The 11,847-nt window shown below is 32.9% G+C and overlaps 1 protein-coding gene across 1 annotated transcript; it reads left to right on the top strand.

Annotated features, from left to right (window-relative positions):
* Positions 1-10,368: 10,368 nt before the first annotated feature.
* LOC113301764 (transcription repressor OFP14-like) lies at positions 10,369-11,498 on the top strand. The gene has a single exon (XM_026550571.1). It carries the CDS (start codon positions 10,397-10,399, stop codon positions 11,360-11,362), a length of 966 nt encoding a protein of 321 aa, XP_026406356.1. The 5' UTR covers positions 10,369-10,396; the 3' UTR covers positions 11,363-11,498.
* The last annotated feature ends 349 nt before the right edge of the window (positions 11,499-11,847 follow it).

The following is an 11,847-nucleotide window of genomic DNA, read 5'->3' as shown; positions in this document are numbered from 1 at the left end:
ATGTCTGCTGTAGAACTCACTTACAAGATTAAGCAGAAAATATGTCTTTGGTTTTGCAACAAAGAAACTTTTAGATTTGTGAGTTGTAATCAACTTCTTTTCAACTGGGAGGATGTTCTTAATACGTAAATCCCCTGGTCTTTCTCTGTTTTGGTCCTTTTCCTTTTAATATAACCTCTTTTCCTTCGAAAAAAAAAATCCCAGGATAAATATCTTAACTCTATTAATAACGTGTCCAGAATTCAACACAACTTGTTTAATTTCAGTGTTTCTTCTATCGCTAGTATAAGTTCATCATCTTTAAGCTGTCAGCATGATAATCCACTAGATAATATATTTCAGGATGATAGAGATGTAGTTAACAGATTTGTTGATGCTTTTTTTGATCACTTGACAAATGAATGTGTCATTGGTATGATGCTCTGTATTAATGCATGAAAGCGCTCAGGGTTTAAAGGAACCAATACAGCTGGAGCAACCGATCCAGAAGCAGGGGAATGCATGGCTACTCTGGAGGCTAAATTGGGCAAAAGCAATGGAATTGAACAAGATCCACATTATAACAAATGTTGAAGTTGTGGTGAAATCTATCATTAGTAATTCCTTACTTGTTATATGGGAAAACATGAAGTTTATCAGAGATATAAAACTTATTTTATCTACTTTTATTTGGAGAGTTAGTTATGCTAGTAGGGATAACAATCATATAGCTGATACCATCTCAAAAATAGTGAGAACAGAAAAAAAAATTATTGAGGAATTCAGTAATGATACCTCTCATATTGATACTTTGTTATCCAAGTTTATTGAACCTGATTTTACTTAATTAAATAAAAATTTTCTTTTATCTAAAAAAAAAATATAACAAAAACTTCAAATATTTCTTTGGTTAATGATTTTAATATTGGTTCAGTTGATTTTCTTTGAAAGCTTCATGTACTTCACCGACTGGTCTCAGGAAGGAATTAAAACCATAACTCAAATATCTAGCTCATGTTGGTGTGGTCTTTTCCAAGCCTTCAATTTTTCAGCAGCTTATATAAAACTGATTTTTTGAAGATCCTAAAGTGCTTGATGGTGTATCAATAGCCTTTTTCTCAGCATGTGGACTCAAACCCTTGGTTAATATATGTGAAACCTTTGTAGTTGGGTATTCGTAGGGAAAAGATTGCCTTTTCTGTTTTTTCAAGGAAGCTAATCTCTAAATGGAAAACTTAAGGTGATTTCTCAATGTCGATTCATCAAGAACAGCCATTTTATTTAAGTTTGTAATGAAGAAGATATATCTAGTTAAATAGATATTGATTCTGTGATCATTTCTAGCAAGTTGTTCATTACTAAGCTTCCGTCTCTTTTTACGGAGCAACATATTGGAGTTCTTAACTATGTCACTTTTTGGATGAACCTTAGAGATGTTTCATTTCATTTATGGAATTTGGAAAATAAGGAATACCTTGATTAATGAGTAAACTTGTAATGATCAGTGCACAAACTTCTTTGAAAACTATATATGATGTCTTATGCTAGAGTGGGTGTGGAAGCAGATTCAAAATATCTTTTCCTGATGTTCTTCCTAATCAAATTGACAACGAGAGATTCGGGATGAAGGAAAAATACTCATGGACACCTATTTTGTTTATCATTGTAAAACTTGGTTATCCATATTAGTGATTTTGCTAAGATGAAAGTGGAAAAAGAGCTCCCCATCTTTGCTATTTGTAAAGGAGGAGACTGGTTTGACGGAATTAATCGGTCCATACGTTGTCAAGGACTTGACTTACATTAGAAAATTTAAAAGGACGAGGATAAAATAATTCTTGCACAAGCAGCTTCCTATTTTCCTTTAAAACCTTTTATCATGCTTGATATATAGATTACAAGCTTTGACTTTCATGAAGGGTTGCAAAAGAACAATGCTCACAAAAATGATACTAATGATGGAAACATTTTTGATAGTGGTAGATTAAAGGTAAAATCTCCAGAGGAATACATACCAAGTAGAATTGATTTATATAATGCCCAACATGTAGACAGATTAGTGAAGGTTAGTGTTCTAATCGGTCTAAAAAAAGAAGGCAAAGCAAATGAAGTGATGAATATGCTTAGTGTTATTGTTGAAGGGCGTTCTAAATTAAAACATATAGAGTCGACTAGAAATTAGACGAACAAAGGTACTGATTATAGTCAAAATCAAGATCTAGGAAGAGGTAAAAGATCATTGGGTGAAAAGAAATTTGGGTTTTAGTTTGTTCCCAAGTTGAGGCAGGTGGATGGGTTTGTTTTTTCTTTATTTTTTCCAGCAATGTATATGACTTTTGCTTTCTTGTATTTATCGCACTAGTTTTTGTGCTTTTTTTTCATGTTGACTTTTATTTTATTTTCTACTAAAATCATAACCTTTTTAGCTAAAACGAAATAATATGAAAAACCTAGATCCAATTGATGACAAAACCAAGAATCTATGTTGGGGAAATAAAATTAAATTTTCCATAATACTCAACCTTTTTTTTTTTTTTGATTTTTTGATAATAAACCTAGAGTTCACAGGACTCCTCAACTGATTTTTCTAGGCGTCCACATAAACGAACATCACAGAAAAACCTGCTCTGATTACCACCTGATATGGCACAAGCGAAAGTGCTAAAAGAGAAGAAAAATCCATTCCATAAGGTGATGATAGAACACTCCAAGCCAGGAGCAAGGACTCTAATCCAAGAATTAATCGAACAATCCATGATATAAACCAAACAAACGTAAGAGATTCATTAATCAGATAAAATGAGCTAAACCAAGCTCCATAATACTCAAATTTACTCATTTTATTTAAGGTAATGATCATAAATGCAGGAACGGAAATGACAATATCATATCCAATCCTATAAGAATATCTGGATATCCAATATCCAGCAGATATTCAAATCTGACATCCATATCCGTTTTTATAAGGTTATCGGGTACCGGATGATATCCAGTAGTTATCCAAAATATATATCCAAAGCAAGAAAAAACGAAATTTTCTTATTTATGTTAAATCACTTTTTTTCCTCTCGTGATTTTTTTTGTTCAAGCATTTCTCTCGTGATTCTATAATTGTAATACCTAACTAATTTCCATGAATATGTCGTTCCTTCACTTCTTTTCAATCAAAATCATCAATACATGTCTAAAACCAGATATTTTTTTATTTATAATAGTAGCTTTTAGAATACATGACACTGTTTGGATAACTTTTCCTATGTAAAGAGTGGTCATGATTCGTTCTTCCAATACATAAATCCACGGCTATAGTTTTCACGTCACTTTACCATGCACTTTTCTGTTATCGACTCTTGGAAATGATTAAAATTCTCACTAACTCGACATTAACTCGCCATTGATTGCTCTTCCATTGAAAGAATTGAAAAACAAGAAACCTAAATGGAAATAAACTCTAGAGATTTTCCATTCCAATCGACTTACTGCTGAATATTTTTTGTACTCCTAATTGTTTTTCATTTCGCTAAAAAATATCTCATTGTTGTCGGTGTTTCAACATCAACTACAAAAATTGCTAAAGAAACTTCACACACGAAAGAAGCAAGCATCATCTCAAATGATACTTCATTTTCAACGATCCTCTCGTTGCTATCTGAAAAATATAATGTTATCTGATTGATTTCATACTGTGGGTTTATTTGCTAGTGAACTAATTGTACACCTAATCCACTAAAATTATTACAATTGGATTCTGCAGTTTTGTAAAGATTGACCTTCCTTCTTATTGTCATAAAAACTTGATAACTAAGATCGATGGAGACGAAGAGAAGCTAAATTCAGATCCTGGAAATAATGTTGATTTAAAGAAGAAGAAGAAAATACTAAAATATAAACATGGAGAATAAAAACCCTAATTTGGGTGTTGTTGAAACTTGAAACTGAATCGAAGAGCAAGAGTAAGAAAAACCTAGCAATTTTAGGGTATCAAATCCTATCAACAAAAAGCCTCACAATATCGAACCCCATTTACGAATCAAGGAGGAGGTAATTATTCCCCCTTTTGTGTTCTCTTGGTTCCAATTTCAAGTTGTTAGAATTGATTAGAATGATTGATTTTGTTTCGTTGATGTTGTGAGTTTTGGTAAAACAGTGATGGGTAGTTAGGGTGATTTACCCATTTGCATTCATACCTGTAAAATTTACATCTCTGTAGCAGTTTTAGTAATTGAATTATGTATACTGATTGGTGATTTTAAGTTTACAAGATTTTTGTTTGTGTTCGCTTCCCCTTAGAATCTCTTTTATGTTTTCTATTTTTATCTTTAAAATTTCGTTGATAAATGGGTTCCTACTTTTGGGTTGAGTATTATTTTTGAACAAAGATCTTTAGTTGGTTTAAACCAAATGAAGCATATATTTTTGGTGGTTCCTTGAGGTAATAAGATGTCAGTTGATGAATTTAGGGTTCGTATTCACGAGTAAAAGATGGTGGAGTTGTTTGTTGGGTGCAACTTCTTAGTTTAGATGTTTATGTTTCGCATTACAAGCAAGAAAAAAGCCACCTTCTAGGATGTTCTCCTACCTCAAAGTTACAAACCTCATTTGGTACAGAACGATGGGATTAAAAACCCTTGGAGAGGAAAGGAATAGACCACGGTTTCTGATTATATTCCTTTCAGTATTTTACCAGTTCGGTATCTATTAGATTTCGTTGGTATTTAAGTTTCATTTTTTAATTATTTTCTCTTTGTTCTTTGCTACAGAAATGCTTTTTTTTCTCCGAAACACGATTTTGTCTCTGCAAAGAAGTGGAGAAGATATCCTGATCAACATCCTTTTCCATGATTTATTGGAATCCTAAAAATTGCGAGGTATGAAATCATGGTGAGGTTTTGTTTTGTTGATTTTGTTACTTTACTCTATTCTACTAAGTAAAAGTGGAACAACAAAGGTTAGGATTTAATTTCCATGGGAAGTTAGGATTGGGATTGGGGTTTCTTATGAACATGCAGAAGTAACAAGGGATTTAATTACCCGTTAAGGTTTGATTAAGATCTAAGAGTTGAATTTGTCTTTGCCAAAATGTTAGGATTAGATTTCCTTTGTCTTTACGTTTTTGAAACACCCTGATCAAAGATGGAAGACTACATCCTAATGGGTACTTTATCCATCTTTGATATTACATCATAAACAAACAGACCAAAATCCAGGCCAGACTAAAATTGAATTTCTTATCATGTTTTGTTTAAATTTATGGAGTTTCATGTGTTGAAAATTTTGTTCGGATACTGACTCCAAATCTGTGTGAAAGTTGATGAATCCAAATTGCGCAAACTACATTTTACTTATTTAGGACTCTTTGTAAAACATGCTTAGGTTAGGTACATGGACGTACATATGGTTGACTGAGTTATTTAACAATCCTTGCTTGGAACTATATTTAACGTGATATCATTAATACTTCTAGCTTTCAGTCAAGGAACTTGGAGTCTTGGAAAACCAATCAATTTCTTATTGGATTTCAAATTTACACTTCATTGTTATTATTTTGCAGGTAATATACGTGTATACTGACGGTTTCATTCACAAGATCATGCATGTTATTGATCAGGTTGGTTGCTCAAACTTTTTCCAATTGCTTGAGTTGGCCATACACAAGCATTTCAGAAGATGAATTGATTATGCCTCTTTAGGTTGTTCTGACCATATGTGACTCTATCTCAGTGTTACTCCCTATGTTCAATAATTATCACTGGTAATTATATGTAACCTTATGGACGAAGCTCATTTAAACACCTTATACCAGAAAAAAAATCAACACTTCAATGTATTTTGTTTTGCCTATGTTTTTAGTTTCCGATTATGTATGGTTTCAATAGGAAGAGTGATGGATGGAGATGCTAATGAGAAACTGGTTACTAACACACATATCTCTACATACAATGCCAAACCATTTTACTTTATTATTATCAATCGGTATGTTACTACTAAAAATTATGCAATTGATTTTTTTGAATTATCCACAGGTCTTGGTGCATTATGATTTCTCTCAAAGGAAATCATTTGACTGGATTCGACATAGTTACTGCTTTTTCCATAAGGTACTTGATGTGTCATGTTTTTTAACAAATAGTTGACCTTACGAACTAAAAAAGATTCTCTCAACATGTCAACGGGTCCTATACTCCTAATAGATTTGGATTTTTTTTTCCCTTGAGTCTTTTTTTCTCGGGTACGCCACCTAAAGGTTTCGAACTTCGTGGTTGAACTGAGATGTAGCACTCTGTATGTACTTTGATCTTACGGGATGTAGCTTCATCGAACTCTTCGACATATATGTGGCATCTACATTTCTAAGGGTTTAGTAATATGATTCACCTACTGGAGAAACATCAGGAAGATTGATAAATACAATAGTGTAATGTTATTCACTTATTTGTAATGCTCTTCTAAATCTGCGATCAAGTTGTTTGAATGTCATTTTGAGTCACATTCTCTATTGGGTCCTATGGATCCTCAAGATACCTATCTTGAGGATCCAGTATATATCATCCGCATGTTTAAGGTCATCTGTTTTTTGGTTTCGAAGTTTTGGAGTTTTACAACATCAGTCAAGTTTTTGAAAGAGAGCTGATTGTACCTTCTATTAACAATCACATTCACAACTTGGATCCTGAAGTCCCAAAGTACAATCACCTAGGACCCAAATTTAAGTAAAGGACTTGAACGTTGCAACTTCGCAATCATGAACTACCACTGTGGCTTATACGTTAAAATAATAATCTTGCCCGTGCCGTGCATGATTTTTATTTGATTTGTATTTTTCGACGTTTGGATATTTGATTTAATATTTGTTATTTTTCGTGTTACCCTCCTTATTAAAAGTGAAGAAAAAATTGATTGATATTTCCAGTCTCCAGTGTACAAATCCTTTCCCATGTACTCATATATGATTTATTTCTAGTATGTTTGAAATTTTCACATCTTCCCAAATATGTTAGAGTTATATCTCAAGCCATAAATTTATCATAATTAATGTTCATATTCTCTTTCCTAAAAAAAAGTTATAGTATTTTACATCTTACAAAGGTATTTTATGAGTCATTTGAAATGATACCGCACTTCTGAATTTTCCTTATTTTGGTGACAATGCAAAATCAAAACATTGGACTATGTTAGTTATTAAAAAATTATGTCATATGAGTTCATTCGTCCTGAATAGTTGGGTAGGCCCTAAAAATGTCCAGGTCCTTGTTGAATTTTTCCACTCGAAGAATAGTCCAAAAAAATTAAAATCCAGTATGGACTCAACAATAAATATCACATTCTATATTCTTATGAATTCAATAACACAATAAGATCTCTAATACCTAAAAACTTCTACACATTCTACAAATGACCTTCCAAATGTGTGGTTATTCGTCGCATAAAAATGATGAAGCCATGGTTAGCTAGTCAGTCGAATGGTTAACCACTTAACCTAATAACAGTAGGCTCAGTTATCCATCATTTAATAAAAATGATGCTAAAACATTTATTAAGGAATATTTTTGTGTGAAATGCCTTATGGAATCTCTTGGATGTAATAATTCTTACAACCAAATTTTGTTAGCTCTTAACTTTTGTTAACTATAATATTATGACTCATCAATTGGTATTATTTTTGTGTTTGCTACCTAAAAATATAAAATCATGTAAGTGTGCCCAAGAAAACCTCTCAGTAAGGTAGGAAAACAGTGTCGATGAAAAAATTATAACAGTAAACATGTGTACATTATCAATATCTTCTTTGCACTATCTTATAGTAGCAAACATGTGCGCAAAAGAAATATATGTTCTATTTATAATAGTACTGTTTTAAAACCATGATATTGTTGTCACTGATCTACAAAAGATTAAAATTCTAAAAATCCATGACAACAAAGTTGAGATAAAATATTTAGCAGTGGATCAAAGTTTGAGAATATAACAAATAAAGCGTAACTCATTCAAGGATAACAATTAGTAATATGATACAAACTAAGAATAAGAAGGTTAGCTTGTGATTTGTGTGGCGAAATGAAATCAAATAGAAAGAAAAATTATGATCCATAGATTATATCAGGGTGGTTATTTGACCAAGCCATGTAACTTAGCAGGTGAACATAGAACTAATCTGTTAAAGCATCTAAATTATATAAAGTCGCATAGGAATATTGGATTTTTTTTAAAAAAGAATCTTTTGGATGCAACGACACAAATCACAAGCTTATATATATATAAATACCTTCTATGATATATATATATATATATATAGACACATACTTTAGATGTTGGATGAATATCATAGAAGGTATTTATTATACTGTATCTGTTTCAATAAAGAGAAAATATATCTCATAAGATATCTATATCTTAAATTTCGGATAATATCCTAAATTTATTATATGGATCCAAAAAAATATCAGATAATCATTTAACCATTTACAAGCCTTGGATACTGTGACATTGTTCTTGCACCAAATAACAATATTTTTTGCAAAAATGAGTACAATTAATTGATATACAATCATATAAATAAATAGCAATAACAAAGCTGAGAACGATTAGTTACTCAACTCCCAAAAACATTCGATTCAAAAACCAAATTTCTTCCAACCATCGGTAGCAACTGACATTCTAATTTCAAATTTATGAAGTACGACTCGTACAAAGAATAAGCGGAAGATAAAACCTCCGCTAAGAAGGACTATGCTAGATGTTAAGTGACTTATTCTAAGAAAGCAAAATATAATTATAATAAATATTGCACACTGATATACCCAAAGACGTAAAATGAAAAACAAATGTGGGACTTTCTTTTTGTTACTACTATCTAATATAAATTTACAGTTGAACAAATATATTTATTTTTGAAATGTTACTAGAGTTTTTACTAGATTGCCCGGTAAGAAATGAAAAAATCGATTGAATCCAACATAATCCTTATACCTGAGTTAGTTGAAGACTGGGTTAGATGTTTATAGAAATGATAATAAAATTCGAACTAACTTAAGTTTTGTATACCGGAATTAGTAATAGGGTGATTTTAAAACAGAAAAAAATAACATAATCATGTCGATAGAATCTCTTATTCCAATGTCCGGGATGTTTTTAACCCAACAACCCCAAAATAATCGACATTAGGCTCAAAAAAAACTTGAGGCTTGGTCCTATGGTCTTCTAATCTAGCATCTAGATTGGAAGTCCATGTCAGCTAGGACAACCTCCTAAGTCCTATGGTAGTTCTAATCTAGCATACTAGATGCGTTGATTCACTCAGTGAAAAGATTTAGGAAGTTGCACTGAATCATTCAGCGCAACCATCTCAGCCGTCAGATCAATAAATCTAGATGCACTGAACATTTTCTGAAAAGGTGATTTTGATTGCGGTGAACCATTCAGCGCAACTATCTCGCTATTGGTTCATATGCGAGCAATTGGTGGGAGACAGAACTAGTGTTAAAAAATAGACATCATTTTCTTTCTATTTTTGAACTGCAACACTTTTTGGCTAATCTAGCAGACAAATCTAGCTCATAGGACTTAGTCCGAAAATGACCACCCACGAGCTTACATCGATTAGCAAATCTAATAACTATTTTAGTTTGCAAACCAACCGTAATAGCTATTAGAGAACATGACCGTTATTGTAAAGTTTTCAAAAGACACTAATATCATTCAGAGGTACCGTTCAATAGTTAAGAGAATTACTGTGTCGTGACCATAACATCACAAAGCAGTATAATGGAGTTTATCTGTTATAGGACCTCAAATGTTAATGTGTCCTCATAAAAACGCATTAAAGTATCACAGTATCAATCCAGAATCTCTTCTTTTATTTCCTTTAAAAGACACCCACAAACATTACACACCTACACATTAATGTCCAAAATAAACTAACTCATTCATTTATTATGAATCCATATTGCTCCCTCACATCGTTTCTTCCTCCTCCCATTCTGTTCCCTAAACTCCCATTTTTTCCGATTCATGCAGATTATTTTCACCAAAAAAAAATTAAACGGCTATAAGTAATTTGTCTGCATACATTGCCCATACATGATTTTGTAAAAAAATCTTAATGAAGTCGCTTATATGGTTGGTGTCGATGACACAGAGACAGCTAAAATAAGTCAAGTAACGTGACAGAAACAGATAAAAAGAAATCCATCCAATAAACGCATATAAATCTTGAGAAAATATATAGTAACTACTCGTAGCAGAAATTAAAACTATACATTAAATTTGAAAATAACTCCACGACATTTATGTACTTACGTACCGTACTTAACCATTACTTCTCAATGTAACTTTATCTTTCTATAAAATCCTTTCTTCCTCTCAACAACTTTCACTGCCCACATCCAAAGGGGAAAGAAAAAAAAACTCATCCAAAAGAATGCCTAAAAACCTTCATAAATCCATTCATGTCTGTCTTTCAAAACTCAAGAGAACAAAGCAAAACAATCATCACAATCATTCCTCTCCTAGTCTTGTCAATTCTTCTCCCAAGAAATGGATTTTATCTGGTTGCAAACACTCTAGAACTCTTTCTTTCGCAGTCGAAAAAACACCATCATCGTCTTCGGGTACCAAGAGTCGCGACAGTGGTGCAGCAACGCTATCCGATACCAAGAGTCGCGAAGATGGTGCAGCAACACTGTCTGATATTGACCGTTTTCTCTTCGAGAATTTTAATTCATTACATCGTAATGAAAACGATAACTTGGTGGTTGATGAGAAGAGTAGTAAGATGATGAAGAAAAAGATCAACAAGAAAAATGAAGATTCTCGTCGTGATAATGGGAATAACGACTTCTTGTTCGAATCGCCTCGCCTTATGTATCCGCCACCAGATAGGATTCGGGCGTCGAGCCGATTCTTTGTTTCTCCGGGTACATCAAGTTCATTGGTTGAAGAAAATCGGTCGAGTACCGGCGGAAGTAGTTCTACATTTGACGATATTGGTTCTTCCAGTTCTACTGCTCATCATACTTGTACTGCAACTCCTAGTGATCAGTCACTTGAGGTTAAAAATGGTACTGACCATAACTTACCCGAGGATAGTGTTGCCGTGTTACGGAACTCTCCGAACCCGTATGACGATTTCCGGCGTTCCATGCAAGAAATGATTGAAGCTAGATTGGATCAAAATCAATCTGTTGATTGGGATTTCATGGAAGAACTACTGTTTTGTTACTTGAAACTGAACGAGAAGAAATCATACAAGTATATATTAGGTGCTTTTGTTGATCTAATCGTAAATTTACGACAGAATAATACAGGTAAATCTCAGACGAGATCACGTCGAGTCTCGATGAAAAGGAAGGAAATCAAGAAGATCGTGAAGAGGAAAGATGTGTAACGTAAGATTTTGGTAATTACTTTCTTAATTAAGTTTAATGAGAAAAGCGCATATGGTGGGGTGTCGCCATGTGTGTAAATATATACCAGTATAATATCCTGTGGGTAATTAATTAGTAATTACTAATTGCCTCATTTGAAAGAAGAAAAAATGTTTTACTGTTTTTGTTTTTCTTCAAGGGATTGTTGCTAATTCACAAACATTTAGGCGTATTCACGCCGGGATCTAGAGGCAATTAGCATATCAAGAAAAAGATTCTTAATGTGTAATAATGGGATCTCAGCTCTCTACTTCTAGGTGTTATTTTGTTTGAAATATATTTGTTTCAACATTCAAATTTGAAATCATAGACATGGACCACGTCCTTACAAGGATAGTTTTGCAGTTTCGAGCCACCAATCTTTCTGTGGGATGTTTGGCTCAGTAACCGATCTAGGGTACAAAATCTAAACTATACATACGAGCGTTTCAACACACGGTGCGAG

The sequence above is a fragment of the Papaver somniferum genome, chromosome 8 (genome assembly GCF_003573695.1).
Source record: "Papaver somniferum cultivar HN1 chromosome 8, ASM357369v1, whole genome shotgun sequence".
NCBI lineage: Eukaryota > Viridiplantae > Streptophyta > Magnoliopsida > Ranunculales > Papaveraceae > Papaver > Papaver somniferum.
Note: the sequence above shows the minus strand (reverse complement) of the source record. Positions and strands in the feature narration are given on the sequence as shown.

Excerpts from the sequence above, each read along its gene's own strand:
- LOC113301764 (XM_026550571.1), top strand. The coding sequence starts at position 10,397 with ATGCCTAAAAACCTTCATAAATCCATTCATGTCTGTCTTTCAAAACTC.